The 26,512-nt window shown below is 32.0% G+C and overlaps 1 protein-coding gene across 1 annotated transcript in view; it reads left to right on the top strand.

Annotated features, from left to right (window-relative positions):
* Positions 1-24,467, top strand: part of LOC106079389 (protocadherin Fat 4-like) — a 207,697-nt gene extending 183,230 nt beyond the window's left edge. The window contains exons 66-92 of the mRNA XM_056027674.1: positions 355-491; positions 1,768-1,960; positions 2,095-2,240; positions 4,428-4,634; positions 4,883-5,095; positions 5,578-5,656; positions 6,059-6,259; positions 6,940-7,164; positions 8,064-8,279; positions 8,780-9,010; positions 10,004-10,330; positions 11,074-11,198; positions 11,658-11,897; positions 12,226-12,287; positions 12,586-12,874; positions 13,494-13,847; positions 14,824-15,072; positions 15,997-16,160; positions 16,859-17,019; positions 17,517-17,679; positions 17,989-18,153; positions 18,824-18,960; positions 19,369-19,546; positions 19,708-19,781; positions 20,362-20,435; positions 21,067-21,115; positions 23,183-24,467. Of these exons, the coding sequence (XP_055883649.1) occupies positions 355-491; positions 1,768-1,960; positions 2,095-2,240; positions 4,428-4,634; positions 4,883-5,095; positions 5,578-5,656; positions 6,059-6,259; positions 6,940-7,164; positions 8,064-8,279; positions 8,780-9,010; positions 10,004-10,330; positions 11,074-11,198; positions 11,658-11,897; positions 12,226-12,287; positions 12,586-12,874; positions 13,494-13,847; positions 14,824-15,072; positions 15,997-16,160; positions 16,859-17,019; positions 17,517-17,679; positions 17,989-18,153; positions 18,824-18,960; positions 19,369-19,546; positions 19,708-19,781; positions 20,362-20,435; positions 21,067-21,114 (4,658 nt within the window). The 3' untranslated portion in view covers position 21,115; positions 23,183-24,467. The remainder of the gene's footprint in view (positions 1-354; positions 492-1,767; positions 1,961-2,094; positions 2,241-4,427; positions 4,635-4,882; positions 5,096-5,577; positions 5,657-6,058; positions 6,260-6,939; positions 7,165-8,063; positions 8,280-8,779; positions 9,011-10,003; positions 10,331-11,073; positions 11,199-11,657; positions 11,898-12,225; positions 12,288-12,585; positions 12,875-13,493; positions 13,848-14,823; positions 15,073-15,996; positions 16,161-16,858; positions 17,020-17,516; positions 17,680-17,988; positions 18,154-18,823; positions 18,961-19,368; positions 19,547-19,707; positions 19,782-20,361; positions 20,436-21,066; positions 21,116-23,182) is intronic.
* The last annotated feature ends 2,045 nt before the right edge of the window (positions 24,468-26,512 follow it).

Here is a 26,512-nt window from a genome sequence, read left to right on the forward strand (position 1 = left end):
TCACCAATTTTCTCTAATCTCACAAATTTGGTCCCTAGTTCTGCTCATAGTATACATGCATTCATGTAAAACATGTTAAATTAAAGCTAAGTATTTTTTACCTAAAATCTTGATTAATGGGTTTTAATGAGACATATTATAATTTGCATCAATGTTATACAGTCACATTAAAACTTGCATTGATATGACATGATATATTAAAACTTGCATTAAATTGGCATTAAAGAAACATGCTATCAGTGTTACTATTTTAACCTGTACTAATGTAATTAAGACATGCATTAATGTGCAAATTTGAAAAAACTATGTTATGGGGATATATTAAATTCTACTTTTATGTTTTTGTATTCACAGCTGAACTAGTGTACAGTATACTAAGTGGTAACATTGGAAATAAATTTAGAATTGACAAAACTGATGGTACTGTGTATTTAGAAAGTTCTCTTGACTATGAAACAGTATCAGAGTATCAACTTATCATAACAGCTAGTGTGAGTAATTTATTTTTACAATACATACTTAATTATGTGATGCTATCTGTAAATTATTTTTTTTTATGATTTTACCATTTTATACCAAATTTTTTTGTTTTTTTGGGAAATAGTTTTTATTAATGAAATAGAATTTATTGCTTACAGAGGGCTTATGAAATTAATTGAATTATATATTTAATTAATGCCTAGGTTTCTTTTTTTTTTTCTTCCATTAATTCATTTAGTTGATCCCATGGTTCTTTTAAAACACACACACACTCAATTGTAATGGACTCTCCTCCCCTCCCCCTCTTTTTTTCGTCCATCATTCATACCTTGTTCAATCCTAGGGGGATGACTGGTTGACTTACACAAATACAGTTTAATGAACAAGAAACATTTCTTAAGTTCTATTCCATTGGGATTTTGATAGAGAATAATAGTTTTGAGAGTAGCAACATTGCTTTATGGAGATCAGCATTGAGAAAAGGAAAATTTTGATGCTGTTACCTCAAAGCTATGATTGGTACAGGTAATCGGGCACAAACTTAGGGGTGTCCTCTCTTTCAATTAACAAGCAAAGCACCCCCCCCCCTCCCAATCAAGCTTCTGTTGTTGGCCAAGACTGTTTTCCTCTATGGATGCAAAGCTTGGACACTCTCTGCACATGTCCAGAGATGATCTGGAAATGAGATTTTTCATAAACGTTTAAAACATCTCTTTTACAAAGTACTACATCTGCTTATCCCCTTTGAGAATTAAGTCAAAATGGTGACAGCTAAAAATGACAATAATAATTCATCCCATAGAATTGCATGATAGTTCAAAAAAATGTTTTTATAATGCCTTTCAAACTTGTATATGTAATGTATTTAATGTGTGTTTTAATTATATTTTTTTAAATGTACAACAGATTTGTAAGATAAATCTTGTTTTAATTGTTAACTCTTTCTCTCCTAATTGACAATGCCAACGTTGATTTGACACACATAAAACTAAATTGATTTTTGGATTTATAAACTTTAATTTGTGATTTGTAAAAAAGCATGCTTACTCCTAGAGTTCAATACCTAATATAAAATTTCTTATAACAAACAAAAAGGTTTTTGAAGTTTAATCATAACAGGATAGTGAAATACAAATGAGCAAAAGGAATAATACTATCGAAAGGAAAAAATAATTATGGAGAGAAAGAGTTAAATATCCTATGTAAAGGTAATTACTTAGATTATATTTTAATCCTAACCAATATTGTCAGAAATAAATTTAATTGTTTTATATTCACCCAAAAAAGGATAAAGGTTCTCCACCACTGACAGGGACAGTCACTCTAACTATCTTTGTGAAAGATGTCAATGATAATCCGCCCAACTGTGCATTCTCTACACCTGTTGCTCTCCCTGAAAACAGCCAAAATGTTTCCATCCAATTCTTGTCTTGTTCAGACAGAGATACTGTTGGCACTCTAAAATACAGCATTGTAGCAGGTTAGTGACCTACTTTCTCCACCATCAGCACATAATTACAAATCACATTATCTGTCATTATGTTTGTCTTTTGAGTCTTCATTCTAAATGAGCTATGAATTTTGCTTTACAAAAAATAAAACATCTACTTCTAGGTAATGAGGAGAATAACTTTGTTGTTGATGCCAATGGGAATGTATTTGCTGTAACTAATGCGACACTGGACTATGAAATAAAGCAAGCATATGTGCTGCAGATTCTAGTTACTGATGGAGTGAACAATGTCAATGTAACACTGAAGGTTAGAAGATTGTTCTATTCTGTATCTTGTGGTGTGGTGTCCATGTTCTAGGAAAATGTTTGTTTGACATGTTCAAGATGCTCTTTCAGAATTGAAGATTATTACATCCTAGCCCACATGTCCCAGAGGACAGGCAGGGACAGTAAAGGCAGGGTTAGAGGCTGGGGACCATCAAGACCACAGTCTAGAATTCATTCAGAGGACAGGCAGGGACAGTGGAAGACAGGGTTAGAGGCTGGGGACCATCAAAACAATAGTCTAGAGAGGTTATTCAGAATCGTTTGTTTTTGCTATATTTTGTTTTTGTATAGAGTACTCTCTAGTCCATCGACAGTTTAATGAAGTCCATAATGGTGGACTTTAATGTTGGCCACATAACTGCACTTGTTATTAATGAAAGTGTATAATGTATAATCTAATTTTCCTTGTTTATGTTAGTTGGAATGAATAGGTAGAAAATGGCCTAAATAATTCTGATGTGTAATTGATTATATATTTGTAAAATAACACTCATTCATTGATCATGAGATCTCTTAAACTGTTGTACAGATCCGCAAGAAATTTCGTACCTCCTAGTTGCCTGTTTTGACAGATCGCAAACTGAGGCCAGCTATTCACAAAAAAACAGCAAGCTTTCTATCAGACATTTTGTATTTTTATTTCGGTATTTCCCCAAAAGGCCTCACTATGTGTTTAAAGTATTTAAAAGATTAGGGATTTTTAAAAGTCATTTCCACTTCCTTTTCAAAATAGACTCAAAAACACTGCATGAATTTTTTTTTTACAATTCTTACAAAAAACTAGATGTACTGTCATTTTGCTACATTCAAATAAACGATTACAATAAATAAAACCAAATTGATATTTCTTTTTATTTAGAGAACAAAATACCAAGGAAAATGTAGAAAAGGGAACACAAATGTTTACGAAGGACTAACTTTTTGTTGTTAACAGGGGTGGGGTGGGAGCAGATAAATAAATGTGCTACTAAAATAAACGGGGCCAAATATGAGAGCTTGTATGTATTGGGGACGTATTATGAAGCAGGTCTCTCCAAATCAAGTCAAAAGTTTATGTGGGAGAAATTAGGATGTGTAGATAAAAAAAAAATGAGGGGGATCCAGAGAGTGAAAGAGAGAGAAAGAGGAGATAGAGAGCAGGACATGAAATTTCATTGTAACAGTTACACTAAGTCATGAGCTAAAAAAGTATGTTAGATTAATCATTTAAACATGGCCAATTAATTAAAAAAATATAAAAAAAAAAGAAGGGGGTGTTCCAGTCATAATAAACAATATAAAGCCTGTCTGTACTGCTTATCTAATCTTCTTATCTTATATAATACAGACGTTACTTTAAAAAAGAAGATGAATACGTCCTACACATCATGCTTTTAGTTATGCATATTAACCAATGATCTAAATTCTGCCAAGTCACTGGCTTCCTGGCTAGTTCAGGAAACCCATTCCATGCTCTAATAGCACTAGGGAAGAAGGAGTATTTGTACAAATTTGTCATAGCATATGGAATGAGGAATGTACCTTTATCTTTGTGTCTTTCTAAGTATTTTATTAAATTTTTTTTTTTATTTGAAGATTATGGTTCAGTGTTTTATTTATAATTGCTACTTTACTTACTTTTAAGTCTTCTATCCTGAAGGCTTTCTAAATTTAGTGATTTTACTAAAGGTGTTACTCTAGTCAAATGTGAATATTCGTTTGTTATGAATCTCACTGCTCTATTTTGTGTCTGTTCCAGTTTCTTAATGTTTTCTTGAGTTGAGGGGTCCCAAACAGAGGATGCTAGCAAAGTATACACTATTAGACCCATGACTTTAAGTATTCAATTGAAATTTCACCTACATAGTACTCATCTGTTAGTACTCATTTAGCTAGAGTTAGAGATTTAGCACAGATACTTTCTGAACAAGTGGGTCTATGAAGTGATTAAATAGAGTAAATGAGGAAATTAGAATGTGAACTTTTTTTTAATGAATATAAAAAAAAATAGAAAAATAATAAACTAGAGCTATTGATAGATGAGTGCAGACTTTGTTTAGTTAATTTCTTACTTTACAGCTATCAGAAAACTTGGTTCAATATCCCACCTTCTCCATTTGTTTCCTAATTAAAAAATCTTTGTGCTTTTGCTTAAAAACTTGTTCATTTTTTTTTTTACTTTATATAGGTGACATTAACAGATGTGAATGAGTTCAAGCCTCAGTTTAGCCCAGTTGGTCCCTACAGTACGACAGTAAAAGAAAATGCTAGTGTTGGCAGTGTTGTGTTTGTACTCAATGCCACAGATGGTGATATTTATGATCATATGAAGGTCTTCACTATCACTGGTGGCAACTCCAATCAGAAATTTACTCTGGACGTCAACAAAATCAAAGTTAGTGAATTCAAAATTATTTAGATAAAAATTCTTATAATTATATATATATTGGCAGACCTTATAATAGAAAGAGGCAAAGTATACAGATAATTTTTATAGCTTCAGTTTTTATTAAACATTTTGGCCACAGTCTATATTTTAATTTAACAACTTGGCCAATCAATCAAGAACTTTCTTTTTTTTTCCCTCTTCTGTATCCATAGACACAAATGTTTTTGTTTATCTCATTGAGAATTTTCTTCCAGATATTTTCCTCACTTGACTATGAGCTGGAGAAATCCTACACTTTGAGTCTGATGGTACAAGACTCTACTGGTCTGAACAATTCAACCACCTTAACTATTTTAGTGGAAGATATCAATGACAACAGTCCTGTCTGTAATGAATCATTTGTTGTTGTCAGCGTGGATGAAAATGTCAGTAGCAAAGTTTTATATTCACCATCTTGCACTGACGCAGTAAGTTTTTCTTTTAATTCATTGCCGTTTTTTATACCTTAGTTCTGCAAAAAATAGATTCTTAGTTTTTATACAAATTTTAAGTGACAGTATTAGATCTTTAGACGCTATAGAGGTATTGAATGAAAAAAAAGTTATTAATAAATAATAATTGTTTTACGTTTACACTATTTTTGTATCCAGTTAAAGATTTTAGCAACATCTATTTAGTCTTTTATAATAATCCCATTTCTATGCTAGCTGCATTATTCATTTAAAAGTGGTGGCTACAATTAACTTTTACTTTTTGCCATGTTACTAAGTCAAAAGTTGTCAATTTTTAAAGTAATTTTTAATTTTAGTTAGCAGGTATTGACACAAAAAAAAGTAAAAAGTACAAAAACATTTTAATTTCATTGGTCATTGGTTTAATTATTTAAAGACAGAATTGGATAAAAATATTTTTTTGTTTGGTTTTGTTATTTGTGCTTTTTTCCTCATAGGACAAAGTGGCTTCACCTTCACTTGGGTACACAATTTCATCAGCTGTCAATGCAGCACTTTCACTGAATAATGACACAGGTAGGTAAACACTAATATGCTTCTAACATTAATATTATATATTTATATTAATTCAAAAATGAAGCGTGGTGTCAGTAGGTACAATTTAGCAATGCTTTGCTTCATTGTAAATAATAATAGAAAACTATCTTGAATCTGGCCTAACTTAGGATCACATGTAACCTCAATGTCGATATGATTCTTGTTTGCTTCTTAAATGTATTGGATATTGAATAAAGAAATAGATGGGGACTGAGATGTAATAGTTCCTATCTGTTTATGTATGGGACAGGACGTGTCCTACTAATATTGTGAACAAGATTGAGGGATTATTCGAATACTAAACCCAATTTAAAATGTACTACAAGTTATGCATCATTTAAGATAAGGGCAATGTCCAATTTATAATATTTCTTTTTCCAGGTGTTCTGTCACTCATCAGTGGACTGGACTATGAAACGATTACCTCCCTTGATGTAGTTATCAGAGTTTCAGACAATGGTTCTCCTGCGCTATCTACATCTATAAACATTAAGGTCAATGTTAATCCAGTGAATGAGTTCAACCCAAGGTTTACGTCATATTTCTATGGACCATTCTCACTTCCAGAAAATGTCACCATAGGTAATTTGACAGTTACATCCTTTCAAGGCTATACCTATACATTAGATGAATAACTGGATTTTCTGTAATTTTTTATTTCAACTCTAAATATACATTCAGCTATGGATTAGCCCATGTTTAGCCTATCATGCCTGAATGTAAAGCAACCCAGATTGGGCATATCAATGTTGAGTAGGTCTCATTGATTGCTAAGTGGCTAGAGAAGGAGTTTTGTTTCTTAATTTCCTATCATTTCAGCTTGTTTTTTTTTTATAGTTGAGATATACCCTTTAAAAAAAAATATTTGTGTTACATACAGAGTCTGCATCTTCTTTTCTTTCTTCTTAACTATTTCAATTTTTTTTTTAAGTCACATTTAGTTAACATGTTTGTATTAGAGATGAACATTGCATAGTCATCAACTTTTCAAAAGATCAGTTTTAAATGTCCAGCTCTCTAGGCTAATTAGATGAGTGACACTTAAAGAATATGAGATAACTAAATCTAGCAGAGAATACCCAATATTGTTTTTTTTAATTAACTTTATACTAAGACACAAGAATTGTTTCATAAATTATTTTCATCCATTTTAGTCTTATTTATTTTCTCTCAATAACCAAAAAGCTCTCTAGAAATAACATTTTAAACACTTTTCACTAACAGCCTATGTTGTGCTGAGTTTATATTGTTGTAACTCGCAGGTACTCAGGTAGCAGCTCTGACTGCATCAGATGATGACAAAGGCTTGTTGCAAGGCACAGTCAGGTATCAGATAATAGCTGGTGATGACCAGCAAGTGTTTTATATTGAAGAGCTAACTGGAGTCTTGAAAGTGATCAAGAACTTGGACAGAGAAAGCAAGGATAATTACAACCTGACTGTGAAAGCTAGTGATGATATGCCTGGATCCGTCAATCAAAAAACAGGTTGTTATACATTTAAATAGTATTTTATTCATGTGGAGAAGTTTTTATGGAGATCAAAAATTCTGTGATATTAGCTCAGTTATATCACACATTGGGGGGATACATTCCATTGTTTTCTTTGTAACTCCTACTTATAGAACATGATGGAATTATTAAAGTTTCTAATAGATTATTAAATTGAGAATATGTGACAAACCCAAGATATATACAAGCAGATACTAATTATTGCAGATAACTATTCTGTATGGGCATATATTAGTAGGTACATGTTGGATAGAGTAAAACCATAGCAATACAACAATAGTAATTAATAAACAAAACTGACACCCCCACCTGAAACAACACTCCATCCAACACATCTTATGATGACCATGAGCCTACACACTTGGATACCACAATCTCTAGGCAGGCCTCCTAGAAAAGTCAAAGAACAAACCCCTAAGATTGACTAATCTTACAAAAAGAAAGCTGCATAGAAGGCATAACCACCCCACCAAAACATAACATGTAAAGACCATCAGAGCCACCAAATGATAATGGTTTGCCACACATTTGTTGATATAGAAAAGAATCTTTCTCTACAACATGCATAAATAATCAACCCATGACACAGCTTGTGCACTATGCTTTACTTAGACACATGAATTTAGTACATCAAAAAGTCTTGGATTTCTTTTTTTTTTTTAACATACCTTTGAGACATATAAAATTGTTGCCTTCTTGTCATAATTTCTCTTGGCTTAATAATTATTAGCTCTTTTATTTAGACAACTTTATTTTTAAAAAAATAGATTTGGTGTGTATATATTAAAAGAATGATTACAAAGTAACATTATACATATTCTGTATTCAATTGATTTGATAGTCTTAATATCATAATTTCTTTTATCTGATAACAGGCATTACCACTGTTGGCATTCTTGTGACAGATGTCAATGACAACATACCAACTTTCACACAGACCTTGTACTTCTTGAATATCTCTGAGAGTGCCAAAGCTGGCCCAGCAGTGGAGTTGTTAAAGTTTGTTGTTCAAGATGCTGACATAGAAGTCAACAGCCAGACCACTATTGCAATCACATCTGGAAACAGTGAAAATAAGTTTTCTATTAATGGTAAACTTGAACATCTTTTAAATTAACATAGATCATGCAAATTTCTCTAAACCAAAGTCTTGTTTTTAATAAGTGTGTTACATATTTATAAAAATAAATATTTTTTCAAATCTGTGCATGTCATTGTTTTTTTTTCATTTAGTTTTTAATGTATGCTTTTATAAATATTTTTAAATATTGTATACTTTTTAGCTTTTTTTTTTCAATAACTGCTTTCTTTATTGCACAGTGCTAAGAAGTCACCAACTTTGCATTCTGTCAGTCATAGCCAATAATAATAATATCTTTAAAATCCTGAATGAATTTTTTCTTACAGTTGATGCATTAGATATAACAAATTATTATAATGAAAAATATGTTCATACCACTTTCATTCCAACATTACATGTTAAGTTTACAAGTGTTATCAGCAGGGAGCAATTAATTAACTTATTTTTTAGTTCATGATTCACTCAACAATTGCACACAAAGTTCATCAAAGAAATGCTCATTTGTCTCAGGTGCTTCACTTATACTCCAGTCTGAGCTCGACTATGAAACTACCAGTCGCTATGATCTCATTCTTTCTGTCACTGACAATGGCTCTCCAAAGCTGAGCTCTACTTGTTGGGTCATTATTGAGGTTCTTCCGTCTAATGACAACAGTCCCCTCTTGAATGTGACATCTTTGACTAAGACAATTCCAGAAGATACAGCAGTTGGTACTTTAATTTTTGATGCTGATGCTTCAGGTTGGTCAATTTTCTTTTGTTTCCACATTTTCAAATTATTTTTGGAAGAATTCTTCAATTAGGGTGTAAAGATAGATAAAATATCAAAAGTGTTACTACCCCCCTCTAAATCTCTGCAGTTCCTTATGCCTGTAACATGTTTGAAGGGCTAGGGTACCATTCATTTGCATCATAAAAAGAACTATTCTAAAATTTGTTCTGTGACAGATACAGTTTAGAGATTCACAGTTTTACTTCTAGAGAGCTTTCTTATTATTATGACTTTTTGAAAAAGGGGATATAATGGTAACTGTTTCTGTATTATATTTTTTTTTTAAGTTATACTTGCATTCAACTGTCTGGAAATAGATTTAGTTTAAGGTACTCTTTATTACGGTGGTGTGCTGGCTGAGCAGTAAAGCGCTTGGCTTCCGAACTGGGGGTTCTAGGATCAAATTCTGGTATAGACTAGGATTTTTCATTTCTGGATCTTTGGGCCCCTCTGAGTACACCAAGCTCTAATGGGTACCTTACATTAGTTGGTCATTGTGCTGGTCACTTGACACCCTCATTAACTGTAGGCCACAGAAACAGATGACCTTTATATCATCTGCCCTATAGACCACAAGGTCTGAAAGGGGAACTTCTTTTACTTACCTTTATTACACTGATTTTTAAACTTAGTGTTACAAGCAAATGAGACTATAACAGTGAATACATGTAACTGCTAACTAGTAGGTTTATAAACATTTTGATCTTGAGATGATAGATAACTATTGTCAATGGTATTGATGTACATTGCTCCATTGTTCATCCCCTTTTTCTCTTTTCTGTAAACACACAATGGCACCATTCTAATTTCACACTTGGATGCAAACATAACAATTTTTCTATTATTGCCAATTGAATACCGGTACAAAGTAAAAGTAAATCTGATAATGATTTTTTGGGACTGTAAATATTAATGAAATATTGATTACCAAAATCAATGTGATGTCTTTATAATTGTTACAGACCTTGATAAAGGAATGCAAGGAAAGATTACCTATGACATAGTCAGTGGTGTCACTTCCAATGAGTTTGTCATAAACTCTGCCACTGGTCAACTGTACATTGGCTCTGCCTTGGATTTTGATGCTGGTCCAAGAAGCTACTCCATTATTGTGAGAGCTACAGATGGGGACATCTTGGTTATTAGGACTGCTACTGCCTCCCTGAGTATCATCCTAACTGATGTGAATGACAATGCCCCATTGTTCACAACAAACAATTTTCTATTCAATCTCAATGAAAATTCTGCTGCTGGATTGATAGTTGGACAAATTCTAGTTAGTGATGCAGGTAACATTATTTTTATATGTCCAATAATAGACTCTTTAGCTTCCCTAATCCATAAGAGGAGTTAACTAGAATTTCTAATTTTTTTTGTCCTATTTTCTGATTTGTTTTGTTTGAATGGCCAGAGCAAGGATCTCTAGTTTTTTAAGATGTGCTGTAAAGTAGTTTAAGCATAGTTTTGCTTGGCAAGTTTGGAGCAAATCTGGCTGCTAATACCTGAATTTTTTGTCTCAGCAGCATTCATGTAGAAAATTTAAAGAACTGGTTGAACATTAGAACACTCTCATACCTGTTTTTACGGATATTTGTAGGGAAAATAAATTCTAGTGCTCTTATATAGGTTCTGTTATTGTAACTTTGTTCTATTACATAAGAGAATTTTTCAGGATACATTGGCTAAGAAGGACTATTGTTTGAATACAATTGATACATTGACTAAGAATGACTTTTGATTAAATGCAGTTAAATATTCTGGCCAGGAATGGGAATAGATTGAAAGCATCCAAATAGTTGGTGTTTGATAGAAATCCCCCAGATGTATAGGGTATTAAAAGGAAATTTACTTTGATTCCTATCTCATTGTGGTGAATAATAATTAGAACAAGACAGCTAAACAAATGTTTTACTTTAATATGGTTATATGTTCTCAGAGAATAGGAACATTTGAACCAAAATTAGTTTTGTGAAAATTTAACAAAGAGAGAATTTGATCCACATTTCTCAAATTGACACCTTTATTTTTCCAGATTCAGGGAGCAATGGGCTAATTACACTCAATTTGATAGGTGGAAATGGTTTGCCATATTTCACAGTCAATGCCAATAAACAATTAGTAACGACTTCAAAAAATATAGATTATGAAATGAATAAGGTAAGTGGTTGAGCACAAAACTGAAGCTCTATAATGTATTTTCCTTGGTTTTTTGTTTTTTTTTACATTTTTTTTTTACTCAAATACAATGAGTACTTTGTGTATGAATCTTTTTAAAAATGTTTGGATAGTGCATTAAATTTATTTAAATTAATATGCATGGTAATTTCATAACTCAAAATATAGTAAATATTTTAGTTCATCTTATGATCATTAGTTGTATTCTTACAGGAATTGATGAAACTATAGGCTCAAAGAGCACCAAATGAAAGAGTATTGGGCTAAAGAACATAACCCACCCACTAAATGACAAAACAACTTCCCATCACATTTATACTGTCACTAAATATTGTCTGTGTATAGTTAAGTTTTTGTGTCTGTATTCTAAGAATCTGTGTGGTAAGATTAGGTAAATTTTTTTTTTATTAACACTCAATTATTTGATTACTCTATTTGAAGGCACTGTTTCTAACTATGACTGCAACTGATGGAGGATCTCCTTCTTACACCTCCAATGGTCTTGTCAGAGTTGACATTAACAATCTCAATGACAACGTTCCAACCATCAGCCCATCAGACTTTACTGTCCATGTCATTGAGAACTCAGGTGTAGGCACATTAGTGCAGAGCTACACAGCCAGTGACCTTGACACACCAGTCAGTGTCTTCATGATGTCTGCAGTGAATCCATACTTTGATGTAAGAAAAAATAAAGTGACTTGGTTGTTTCTGTGAAAATTTACTTGATGTTATAAAACCACAATATATTTATAATAACTAATTTATCAAAGTCTAAGATATGATTAATTTACAGAATTAGTCCAAGATACTACTTTTCAATGGTATCAGCATTCTTTACTAAAACTTTAAAATCTAAAAAATGTATATAAATATAATTATTGATTTATTAAAGCACATTTTTTACAAACAATTGATAGGATCTTTTTATGTACATGTAATTAAATATAGATTGTTAATATAAATTTATGGGGAATAAAAAGATTCATTATTTTTTTCTTTATTCTAGTTGAATAGTACTACTGGAGTCCTCACTGTGAAAACAACTCTAGATAGAGAAAAAGTTAGCAAGTGAGTTGGTTAGATTTTAGGCTAAAAAAGAAAATATATTCAGTAACATGTTTTTGTAATTATTTTTAGTTGAGTAATGGAGTCTAAATTTGTTATATTTTATCAAAGCATGAGATTTTTTTCTCATGTTTCAGTTTATTATAGAGAGCATAGGATTTTTCTATTCAGTTTATCATAGTTGACTGAAATTTGTAATATATAATAATTTTTACAGCTAAAAAAAAATAATTAAACTTACTTGCTAAAAACAATAATACTTGAATTTTGTAAACCCTAAATACTTTGGTTTTATTTACAGTCACACATTAAATGTGGTTGTTGTTGATAGCACTACATATTCTGACAACACCACCCTTAATTCAGCGACCGCAACCCTTACAGTGATTGTGGATGATGTGAATGACAATGCCCCTGTCATTACAGGCACATACAGCAAGGTTATCAATGAGACAGCTGCTGTGAATGAGCTTGTGTTCACCATTGCAGCCACGGATGCTGATGCCGGTATCAATAGTGCATTGGTGTATGCAATCACTGATGGAAACATCGGCGACTCTTTCAAAATAGATTTCATGGGCAATATACTGGTGAATTTTTTTTCAGAATTGTTAGTGCTAACAGTTAAAGAAAATAAAATAAGAAATTCAAGGACTTTATATTTTCTGATACAATTTTTGAATTCAATAGTTTATCTTCTAGCTATAGGCTATGTTTTTTATATTTGTATTATGGTTCAGCATTTTAAGTATTACTTCTACTTAGTCTTCTGACTGTTATTGGTGTTGATTTGGTCTACTCTTACAGTTGTCTCCCTGTTTGGAATATATTTAAAATATTTAAATTTAAGTAAGCTGTGCATTAATAGTAGGTTTCTGATTTGTTTTAATTTAAATGTTAAGTAACAGAATCCAGTCTAAAACATGTAAAAAAAAACTTTCAAATGGAACTTTTCAATGACATTATTTATAAATTCAATTCATGGTAAATGCAATTTTTCAATGTATTATCTTCTCTATTTAGTATTTTTGTTAGACGCAAAGGACCATTCTTTTACACCCTTTTTGTTTTCTTTTAGTATATTTCTTCATTTCATATTAAGTTAGATTTTAAAAACTTAATTTGATTTAGACATAATATATTTGAACTTATATATAAAGAGATAGAGAAATTAAATATTTGCTAATTAAAATTTTTGTCTGCTTCAAGGTGGCCAGACCCTTAAATCCAGATGTCACTAACAGCTATTCACTGACTGTTACTGTTACAGACAGAGGCACACCTCCACTGTCATCTAGCATTGTTGTATATATCTATGTCAATGCTGTCAACCATCCACCAGTCTTTGATCTTTCTTCTTATGTCTTTGACATTGATGAGAACAGTCCTGTGGGTAGAATAGTTGGCACTGTGACAGCCTATTCTGCAAGCACTCAACTGACCTACAGTCTCCCTCTAGCTAGTTTTCCACTTTTCAATATTAACAGCACATCAGGAGTGATCTCAGTATCATCCGCCAACTTAGATAGAGAGAAAGTGTCTCAGTACAGAGGAGTTGTTCAGGTTAGATAAATAGAACTTATAGCAGAAACACAATCATATGATAATTTTTACAAAGCTTATATCAACTCACTCTATCTGGTATAAAGTTTGAACTTATTATTTCTCAAAACCCAATCTTGGATCAAGCTGAAATTTTTTTGATAGTGTATTGAGAAAGCTGAAAGCATGAAACACCATTAAACAAAAACAATTTTTTGGGGGGGGGGGGGGGGGGGGGGGGGAGGAATATTTCTAAATCACACAGAATTACTGTTGTTGGTCTAGATCTATTACAAATTTAATTACTTGACTGATCCTAACAAATTGATACAATTACACTTTTTTTTCTTGTTTTATTGTATTTATATATAGTTTGCTGTCTGTACCTAGTGCCTGAGGTATTCAACACGTGTAAAGAACCAGTTAGGCTCAATTTGTTAAAAAAAAAGTTAAACAGGGTTATCATGTAGCCCAGATTGGGATTTATAGACACCTGATTACTTTTATTACTATGGTGTGTTTTGGACAAAATACTTTGCAGTACAGCTTGTCCCCAAGTAAATGATTGTTAGATGTTACCCCTGCATCACATGAAATACATTCTCACTTCTTTTAGGAATTTCAACTCAGGATGACTCCATTGAAAGCCCAACACATTACCTCTTAGCTACCATCTCCTTCATACTCTTGAGATTTATTTGGCAAGCAATACAAGCAAAACTGGTTCCAAGGTGTATTCCTCTTGTAGACAACTTAATGTAGAGCCACCAAAATGTCTTTTTATGATGTCAGTCAGTCCTTAGAGAAATAAAAGGATTCAGTGATTTGTACTCTTGACCATATTTAAAACATTTTTTCTACTAGTAATCAAAATTCAGAGGTTTGTTCACTGCTACTCACAATTCTCAGTTTTATCCCTAAGTTCCTTTTCTGTTTCATGATGTGCTTCAACTTTGTAGTTATAAGATAAATACTAAATCTTTTGATTCACACCTAGGTTGTAGATGGAGGAGTACCTTCACTCCTGGCCACTGCTTCTGTAATTATCAATGTTAATGACCTAGATGATAATGGACCTGTTTTCAACCCAGACAGCTATAGAGGTGTGGTCATAGAGACAGCAACAGTTGGCACCAGCTTAGTTCAACTCACCACAACTGATGCAGACACTCCTGTCAATTCTGGTGTTGTTTATAACATCAGCATTAATATGTTAAATGGAAACATAGCTGCAAGTCTCTTCCAGGTATATTTTTTTTTATCTGGATATTTATCAAAAGGGAAACTTAGATGAACTATACAAACTAAAGTAATTTTTTTAAAATGCCATTTTAAAAAAAAAAATTTATATTTAAATGAAGGATATTTTTGTCACAAGTTTTAAAGAGGACCTCGATGTAATATTTATGAAACAAAATGTGGGTGCTTATTATGAAGCTTAATATTCTTATTCTTAATTTTTGTTTAGTTCAATTGCCCAAATAAAAATAGTAGGTACTGAAAAAAAATGTTAATGTTTTAGTGGGAGTTTTTTTAGACCTGGAGGCATGTACAGTCCACTAACTTCTTTAGCCAGTGGCTTCTAAGTGGTGTTGTGATGCCAGCACAACAATCTATTTCTTTTACTTTAACCAGCTAATGCAAATAAAAGTAAAGTCCACTGTAGTTGAAAAAGAAGTTTGTTCAGATTTTATTCAAGTTTGGCAATAAGAAAGTAATATGCCTAAAAGGGTTCAGTTGGCCTACCTGTCTCAAGCTATAACCCAACAATTGTGTAACCATAAACTTGCTTTAAACCTGAGTAAAAATTGTAAGTAATGGTCATATTAACATTTAAGGGGGCATGGTGGCTGAGTGGTTAAGCGCTTGGATTCAGAACCTCTCCTGGGTTCGAATCTTGGTGAAGATTGGAAATTTGAGCTTTAGGATTCTTAAGGCGCTCCTGAGTATATAGTTGGGAAAGTAAAGGCAGTTGGTCATTGTGCTCATCACATGACACCCTGCTCAGAAACTGTCTGCCCTATAGATCAAAAAGTCTATTAACATTCTGACAATCAGAGCAGCATTAAAAAGTGCATTTAAATTAAATTTCTAAAAGTAATCAATTGAAAGTTTGAAATATTACCAGAGCAAGTAATTAATGTGACCCTTATTTCTACTTTTGTATTAGGTCAATGCTGCTGGCCTTGTGACTATGAAATCCGCACTTGACTATGAAACATACAAGAATGTCAGCTTCATCATCATGGCTTCCAAACCCAACTCACAGCCATCAGTTTCTGCATCTATACTGATAGTTATAACTGATGCAAATGACAACATTCCTGTTATGAAGTTAGTGCTTATCAACAAAATATTATGTAACTTTAAAATATCCTTTCGTTATGTGACCATCTGCATCTTAATTTTATTCTAAAGAAGAACATGTCAAATTATGGTGTATCATTTAGAACTGGATGGCTTTCTTAGATATCATTTTGTGCTTTGAAAATGATTGCTCAAGTCTAAGTTAGCAATAGGGTTAATTTTAGGTTAGTAATGTAGGAACTTTAATGAGAGGCCTGAGCAACATAATGATCTCCCAAACATCCATATAGAAGAAAAATTGTATGGCATTACCTGATCTGAATTTAATCCACATGTCATGTAGGGTAAGTTATCTGAACCCTACACCATGATAAAGAGAATGCAGAAGATGTTAAATTTACATTTAATGATAGAGTGAATATTAGAGTGAAGATTAATTGAGATCATGAATAGCAATTAATAAAACTTGGGTTAGGTGTTACAGTAATCTTAGTATTATTTCTTTTATAATAAATTTGTTATTAATTATGAGAAGATCTCAAATCAATTTGTTTTATTACCTTTTATTAGAGGATCAAAAAAATAAATAAATACAGGATTTTTTTAGTTAATCATATTATTTTTTTGTTGATAGGCTTTTGGCTTCAGTAAATTATTACAGGCATTAGACATTTCCTTTTGTCTCACTATTTTTTTTAAGATGATTCTCATTTCTGTTCACTTAGGTCATCATTTCTAAACACTGAGGTGGACTACACAAAGTCTTGTGGTGACATTGTCAGCCAGGTCTTGGCAACTGATGCAGACAGCGGGGATAACAGCCGCATTGTGTATTCCATAGACACTACAGCATATGGCACTTTGTTCACGGTGGACACAGTTACAGGTATGTCAACGGAAAATAAATCTTAAGATAAGAGGCTCTTTCTGTCTAATTATATATGATTATATTTTAGATTATTTCAATGTAAAATAGTGAAGTAAACCTTTTCAGAAGTGCAATCTATAGACCTATGCTTGACAGTTAAGAGGGTGTCATGTGGCCAGCACAATTTTCAACCACATTTACTCACCTCAACTAATGTTACCGTTGGTGGGCTCAGGAGCATCCTTCAAAACTCTAAATTCAAAATCCCAGATTGTACCAAGATTGAAAAACCCCTAGGTTCAAAATTCAAGCGCTTTGCAACTCAGCCACCATGCCACCCATTTCTGAGAACAGTTCTCTGAATTTCTGGTTTATTATTTTCAAGAGAAATCAGGGTATTTGTAAATATTTATGAAATTTATTTGGTAATGCTTCTCTTCAACCAAGTGTAACGCATACTTTCTTCTTTTACAAAAATGTCTGAAACAATGCTGTTTTTCTTTGTAATGCCATAGGTGAAATCAAGATGACTACAGCTGCAACATCCAATACTAAATATACTCTAGTTGTTCGTGCCAGTGATCTAGGAGTGCCACAGCTATCATCTACTGCAACAGTCAGAATTGATACCTTTAACCCTGTGAACACCATTTTGTCATTTGATCTTGCCATCAGCAAGTATGTTTTAAGTTGAAACTTTCATGTTGTTCTTCACTGGCAACACTACTTATTAGTGGGGTATTCTTGGACATTAAAATGTCACTGTTACGTTATACATAACGTAACATAACTTAACGTTAAAATTGTTATTTATTTTAATAACTTTTTTGCTTAAAAAAATCTCTTTAACAATCATATTAAAAGAAAGCCTGGTGGAGTAGTATGCTTTTAGAATTGTTGTTTGATTTACCCTCTAGTTTACTCTCACTAAAGATTCTAAAGTAAAGGAGATTTAATTTTACAAATATTTCTTTCACTATTCCTCAGGACAAACTTTTTGTCCCAGGAACAAGTCTTTTTAAACAATTTAGAGAATCAGCTGAAGCTGAAGTTTCCCAATGCACTGCTAAAGTTGTGGTGTATCACTGAGAGACTTGGTGTGGCCCAGGAACCAGGCACTGCCTCTAACAGACGTAAACGCCAAACCACAAGGTAAGTGATTTCTGAAAATTGAAGTCTAGGATCTATGAATCCCAACTTAGTTTGTGGTGACTGATCAAAATCTGTGTCTTGTGCCCCATTGAAACAAGTATTGGGTAACACATGTATTGATAGTATACCAATATCAAGATCAAAATTGACACTCTAAAAATAGCACAGTTTCTTGTCAAAATGCAAAATCGGGAATATGAATTAGTTTTTTTAGTGATAAAGGTTAAAGAATGGAGTTTAAAGATTTGGTTTAGTTTATACTTTAGTATTTATTTGTGCTGTTGTTTTTTTTTTGTTTTTTTTTGTGTTTTGTAAGTAGAATGAGATTGGTTAATGGTTTGTCTTGCAACATGCTAATTTTAAAACATGTATTCAGGTTTTTTTTAACTTAATAGAGAAAAAAGCATCACTGAAAATTATGAGATGTAAGCCCACTGAATGGTCTAAAGCCACAATAGCTAGGTTTTCAACAAATTAAAGGAAATTAAAATCCCTGAAAAAAAGAAAAGCAAATATCAGCATCTAATTTTTCAGACTTTCATTTTGTTTCATTCAATCAGATTAAAAGGGTTGAGTGTTAAATGTATCCCTGATTTTTAAAGCTTAATGTCTCCATAACTTTTCTCCCAAAAAAATATAATATAATATCAAATATTTTTTTACTTTTCAGTCAACCTGTAACTGTTGGAGTCTATGCTTTACAAGACGGCTCCACTGATTCTCTTAATAATCTAGGTCAGAGCAAACAGTTTTTGTCACAAGGAGATCTCTTGGCTGCATTTTCTGACATAGCCACCGGAAAAGGAGGTTAACTCTAATATTTTGTTTTTAAATAAGGATCATTTAGAATAGTTTGGTGTATCTCTGTGCATTTATTATGATGAGGTAAAGTTTGTCTTATAGAATTTTTGATTTATCAGATGGAGATGAAGTAATCTAAAAGCATTCTAAATAAGAAACAATATAAATAATGTTTATGATAATTATGTATGTTAGTAATATGTATACTACAGTACTAGGTACTAAGAAAATTCTTGTCTTTGTAAAATCACTTTTACTTCTACTGGGTATACATTTACATGTTCAGCATAATTTTCTTGATGGAAAAATATGAACAGCATTGAATAGGCATTCAATTTTATTGTGAAACAAATTTACCTATATTGTTTTACAAGGTTTAAAAAAATGCCAACTAACAAACTGTCTTTTGTCTAGGACCACAGTACAGCTACTATAGCATCCAGAGTGTCAAGCCTTACAGTGGCACTGACAGTGGCACAGATTGGTGGCATACTATCTATGGCCCAATAATAACAGCCATACTTATTGCCCTGGGGATTATCTTGTTAGCTGTTTTGATTTTTTGCTGCTGTCGACGTCATCGTAAGAAAAAGTAGGAACCAAGTTCTTTTAAGTTAAGAAGATAAATGCTTTCAACTGGCAATGGGCCTTCTCTAAAAGAATCTTAATAAAAGTCAATAAATATTTTTTTAGAAAGAAATGGAAACTTGACTTGATATATATATATTGATATTTGATAATTATTATTTTCAGGAAATCTGAAAGGACATCTTCCAGTGAAGAGCCAGAAATACCGGCTGAAGATTATTCTCACAGATATTTTAAAGGTTAGCTTGATGTTTGTCTTCACAAAAAAAACTGATGTGCACTGATAGTGATAGTGCACTTTTTCAAAAAATTGTGTACAACATCCTTAAAATTATTGTAGTGAAATATTGACTTCCAAATATTTGAACTCTCTTACTATAAATGACCTGGCATCAAGCTGTTAATAATTATTTTGAAATAAAGGAAAGTGGTTTGAAGTTGATTGTTATTTCAAAATCTTTTATTGGTAATTGATTTAGATATTGAGTCTGTGGCTCAATAAGATTTTTATTTATTAGTACTCTTAGTAAGTGCCAAAGAAAGGATAAGCATTCAAAATGGAAAAGTCAAGACAAAATATTTTTATTTATTCACCTTTTATATTTTGTATCCTTTTGTTATTGTGTATACAAAAATTTTATTTTTAGATGTGATTTAATCATTCTGTGAAGTCTACTAAATGTCATAATTAATTTCACCAGGAAAATAGACATTATAGCTATTATAGTAATATATTTAACATTTATTATGGTTTCATACTGTATCATAGTAATTTGGATTTATTTTTGGTTTATTTTCTCGTTGATGTGTATTACACAGGTTATCAAGGTGTAGATTTTTATCCATTCTATCCAAGACCTTTTCCAGTCAGACTAGTGAATGGAGATCCTGAGGTTAGTAGCAAGTCAAACATTAGAAAACAACAAGATCTAATGAAAAAAATTCTCAAAACTCTTTTGTCATATCACTGAAAATGCAATATTTCTGGTGACGCAGTTTACAATTACATTAAAACGCAATATTTCTGGTGACATTTAGTTTACAATTACATTAAAATGCAATATTTCTGGTGACATTTAGTTTACAATTACATTAAAACGCAATATTTCTGGTGACATTTAGTTTACAATTACATTAAAACGCAATATTTCTGGTGACATTTAGTTTACAATTACATTAAAATGCAATATTTCTGGTGACATTTAGTTTACAATTACATTAAAATGCAATATTTCTGGTGACATTTTGTTTACAATTACATTAATTTTTTAAAATTGCTTACCAGTTTAGAGAATAAATTTTTTTTTTTTCACTTTTGTTACATTTTTCACATGATACAGACATTATTTTATGGAAAAACAAACAATAAACTTAAATTTATCTTACACTCGAGCTGAAAGAAATATCAAGTACTGAAGAGCTTTTAAGAAGAAAAATGACATATATTTTGTTGTTAAATAATATTTTTCAATTTTTATTATTGATTTTGTACAATATGAAAAGATGTCCAACTTTTTTTTTCAGCAATTTTCAAATCCATATTTTTCAAAAAAGCATTATTCCCATTTGTAAGGTAATGTCTTTTTTTTTCCAGCATTTGTATTGTTAAATAAAATCTTATTGTAACTTGTTTTTCTTAACACTCTAGATAGACTTTAAATTATCCTGTTTAAAATGTGTGAATGGGCTAAAGATATACAACATAGTATAAAAGCTTTACAATTAATTTTGTCTTTTTAAACTAAGGGAAACTATAGTTTGTCTACATTACTTCATAACATTAACATCAAACAAAATAAAGAAAAGCAAAGAGTATAATAAGATCCTTTTATTTGTCATTGACTCCACCTTTCATTTTAATTCCAATTGCAAGCGTGTGAAACTTGCCATTTATAGAGTTTTAAAATGTTGGTGTAAGATCGAATTAACCTTTTTTTGAGTTTGTTTTGTTATCTTAATTAATAAAGCAGTTATTAAAGATTATGTTTTGAAGTTTAATCAGAGGTTAATGTTTGGTAGTTGAATTATATCTTAATCACTTAATGTAGATTAAAAAGTACTCCTTAACACAATCATTTAAGCAGACAGTGGTTTTGAGTTTATTGTTAATCATGATGTATGAGAGCATTCTAACATTTTTGACAGTTTTACTGAAGTTACATGCATTCATTACTACCATCTTCTTAGTATCAACAGGGTGGCCATTAGTTGGATCAGCGATTTGTTCGATTTGTTACACAGGTGAAAGTGTGTGTGAATGTAAAGATTAATATGGAGGATAGGTTGATTGAAAGTGTGTAAGAATAGATATTCAAAGTGTTATTGTTGCGATATTGTGGTGAGAAAGTTTAATCAGTTTGGTCGACAGTTACAGCAAAACCTGGACCTAACAGTGAGATTATAGACAATAGAATATATCATGAGATAAAATGCAACATTATATAGAGGCTCATCTTAATATTTGGAAAAAAAGAAGGGGTTATTCAGCTATTGAGATTAGGTTGCTAAAAAAGTAGTAGTAATGTAGTGATATCTGTAAACATTGAAATAATTATATATAATTGAGTCTTGATAGTTTGACACTTTTAAATGGACACACTTAGTAATCTGATGTGGCGCTGATAATGTATGCTTCAGCTGCACATACTAGTTTTGACATGCAAGTCTCACCTTTTCTCATGTTTTTCTTGCTGTGTTAAGTGATGCTACATCCTTAATTGTCTTTCAATGACTACAATTAGACAGTGAACCTGTCATATATTTTAATGTGGAAATTTTTGTAATGTCTTCTACAACCTCGAGCAAAGTGGGCAAACGTGAGCATAAAACATTATCTCTTCCTGATAAAATGGAAAATTATATTAGAAGGTCTGACTGTGGCTAAATTCTTTGAAGTGCAGCTTGTCACGTGTTTCTTATGTTTATTTGACTTGAAGATCCTGATGCTATAAACTTGTGACATATGTGGGTTCGGAGGTGCCTTGATTTATAGTTCAAACACTTTAATAAGTAATGAAGTAACAAAATGCTGATATGTTTTCTTGAGTTTTAATTATTTAAAACTTCAACTTGAAACTATAAATGTATGTACAAAGATATATAAAACAGATACAGGATTCAGTGAAAATGAGTAAATATTTACTTTAAAAACTAGCGACTTCTAACTTTCTAGCTCTCTCTCCCGTCTCAAGCTAACACTCCGCCTTTTATATCTTTCTTTAGAATAAAGAACCGTGACATCTCAATACCCATCCTTGACTCCTTGACCCGTTTACATTTAATTTTCCTTTTAATTTTTTTGTAATTTAACCTACGTTAATTATGTTTCCCTGCTGTAGTCTTGAACTAAGTTTTAATCGGCGTCTTTCTGGCATTTAAGCGTGGGTACACTGACCTGATTTGAGATAGGTACAATGTTCTCAACAATGAGGTGTCACTAGGGACGTGACACAGCTAACGTTTTCAATAATACCACATCACACATATCAAGGGTAAACAATCTTTTAATGCTTTGGCCCATTGACATATAAAGTGTATTTTCTTTTCAACAGCCTCAATGTCTTATTTATATATAATATCATATACCAATTGGTGTAGCTGATATAATTTTAGTTCATCCTATTTTGTATATTTTGTACAGGTGCTGATTGATTCATGCTTGTCATTATGTAGAGCACAAGTTTTGAATGGTCTTAAGTTGCTGCGTTACACACATCAGTGGAGAGATTGGTTTTCAATTATTTTTTTTATTAATAGTTGTTTTTATGGAAGTTTATTTATTCTTTATTGACATTCTATTCACTTTCAATGTGATTACCTTCTTCTGGCTGTTTAGATTTTATAAGACAATTAGTAAACACTATCTTAACTGTGATGCTATATACTTGATAGATTCATGGGTTTGAAATTATCTTTTTTTTTAAATGTAATACATTTATATGAAATTTATCAGGACAATTTTCACTATAGCCATACAAAAACATTTATATTTAAATGCTAAGAAGCTTTGGCTTCCCACTACTTTCCTGAGACTGTAACATTTTGATAATCTATGGCTACTATTTGTGGTTTTAGATCTAATATTCTTGCTAATGCATTGTTGTCTATCTGAATGTTATAAGATTTTGTTACACTCTGACAATGTGCCTTTATCCTTTACTCTATTTATTTCTATACAACTTAAAAAAAAATACTACTTTAATTCTTTACACTATTATTGAATGTGATAATGTGCTAGAATACAAGATGAAAGTTTGCCAAATAAATACATTTGTTCAAGTAGTTTCTCAACATTAATAATTGAACCAATGCTCACTCTTTGCTATATTGCATTTAAGAAATTAGTTTCTGAAAAAATATTTACATTGAAAGAATGGACCATAGCTTTTTGTTATTTATACCCACATAACTTAATACATTCCATACCTCCCCAGTAGAAATATAAACTACTGCGAATATTAGTTATAGCATTTTTTTTTCAGTAGTTTGCTTCAACTTTTAGTAAAATTTCACATTTCTGTAGCTATTTATGTGCCTAAAAAATGTTTTAAGCTCTATAAAAAAAAAGCTAGGTACTCAATAATTTTTAAAGACAAATATTTAAAGTGAAATGCCAGTTTAAATTTCTGAATTGTAAGGCATGCAAGTAAATGTTTGATTTTTATTTTTTTGTTACAAAGTATGTTTAGGTGTTCATGACAATTGATGTAAGCAAAGTTGGACTATTTATAGTTACTGTAATCAAAATATTTATATATTTCTTTTTTATTTCTCACATGTGAAATTTATTTTATTTATAAATTTTGATGAAGTTGTTTATTTCAAACTAACATTTAAAATTCAAAATTGTTATCATTTTGTATATTTCAAATAAATTTCAAATCAGAATGTAATAAAACATTTCTGCTGGCAGGAACATGTTATAACTTGTTCAGATAAAGTTCTTTTGATTTTATATGTTATATATATACCACATTCACAAGTGATGTTGTTTTGTATAGACAAGTTTTAAAAAACTAACGGAGTATTTCTATACTCGAGCATATCGAGATATGAATCTTTCCAATTATTGACTAGAAGTAACCCTTTAATGATAGCTCATATATATGTGAATGATCAGTTTCAAGAAGTAAAGATCCTTGCAACCAGGTTCATCAAATGTCATGCTCATCTGTTTCTTTGGCCTAGGGTTAATGAGCAGAGTGTCATGTGGCCAACACAACGACTAACCACCTTTACTTTTCCCAACTAAAGTCAGGTACCCATTAGAGTTTGGTGGACTCTGGGGCTTCCTAAAAATTTAGAAATTCTTTTCAACCCAGTCTTCACCGAGATTCAAGACCTCAGGTTCAGAAGCCAAGTGCTTCACCACTCAACAACCCCTCCCCCCCCCCACATACTTTATATAGCTCTCTCTCTCTCTTTTTTAGTCTCTCTCTCTCTATTTATATATTATCCAAGCCTTTGAGAATAATTGCTATTTTAAAAATGCTGGGTATCTGATACCAGGAAAGGAAGACAACACTCTATCAGGTAAAAAGGAAGAACTCAATACTGTGAAGAGACAAAAGGGTTTGGTCAATTGTAGGACACGACTCATTATAAATTCTCCAAGATACAGTGGAGGGAGCATCAAGTAAGGGTCATCCAAAGAAAAGCTGGCTAGATAACAAAAAAGAATGAACCGGCCTCTCTTGATATCCTACTAAGAACATCTGCTGATCGGGAAAAGTGGCGGGATTTGTTACGCGAACTGTCTCAACACCCCTACGACGAAAGTCAAGGGACAGATGATGATGATTATATGTATGCGTGACATTTTACGACTCAAAGTACAATCTTTTTGTTAAACTTATCGCGTCTGACTAAAGAGTTCAATCCTAGATAGACCTACACATCTGCAGTTACAGATTAGGCATTTGTAATCAATAGATGCCGCAGCGTTTTCAGCCTTCTTATTTGCTCTGTTGTCACAGATAAGTAAATAACATTACTGTAGACATTCATTAATAATAACAGAGACTTTGTGTTTATACAAGTAGACATAGAATACAAGTAGACATAAAAGACTCTCTTTTTTTATTACGTCATATCCTTTCTTTTAAAGTTCTTAAGACTGATATCTACAAGGAACCTTAACAATTCGACCACTTCTGGTTGTCTTGACCGGCACAACAAGTTCTCCAGACATTGGTCTATAACTGTCTGTTTCGTTTGATCCAACAGTTTGCTGTTCGTTGTCTTCATCGGTATCATAGTACCCAGAGATGTCTTCATCGAAACTCTTGTTCAAAAAGCGTTGATTTTGTGTGTAGGTTTTTCCATCGTTTGTCTTTATGGTGTAACATCTGGGTGCTGAATGATTTTTAATGACGAATGCTTTCTGCCATGTTTGTCCTAGGCGAACTCGCACTTACTCTCCGACAGAGTAATCTTTAGGTAGTTTTGCTTTTATATCGTATTTCACGTTGCTTCTCATCTGACTTTCTTTTAGTAATGTCTCTGCATTTTAAATACCGATGGTTTCAATAGTCTGAGTCTTCTACTCATCAGCAGTTGTGATGGTGAATACAGCAGTCCACTTATCGGAGTATTTCTATAGGCCTACTCGAGCATATCGAGATATGAATCTTTCCCACTTTTGAATGCTTTGTTGAATATCTGCTGTACGACCTCGCTTTGACCATTTGATTGAGGCTACCTAGGGTCAGAAGCAAACTCTCTATATTGTTAGCTGCTGAATGGCATATTGTCGCTCACTATTTCTTCTGGTATGCCATGTCTAGCAAAAATACCTTTCAGTGTCCTGATAACACATTCTGCTGTTTTGTTCTCCAGTCGTTTATTTCAGGGTATTTTGGAGAAATAGTCCACAATTAGCGAGTAGTCATTGTTCCGCCATTCAAACAAATCTGTCACAAACTTTTTCAATGGTCTGTCTGGTACAGCATGAGGTAGCAATTTTTCCTTC

This window comes from Biomphalaria glabrata, chromosome 4, assembly GCF_947242115.1.
Source record: "Biomphalaria glabrata chromosome 4, xgBioGlab47.1, whole genome shotgun sequence".
NCBI lineage: Eukaryota > Metazoa > Mollusca > Gastropoda > Planorbidae > Biomphalaria > Biomphalaria glabrata.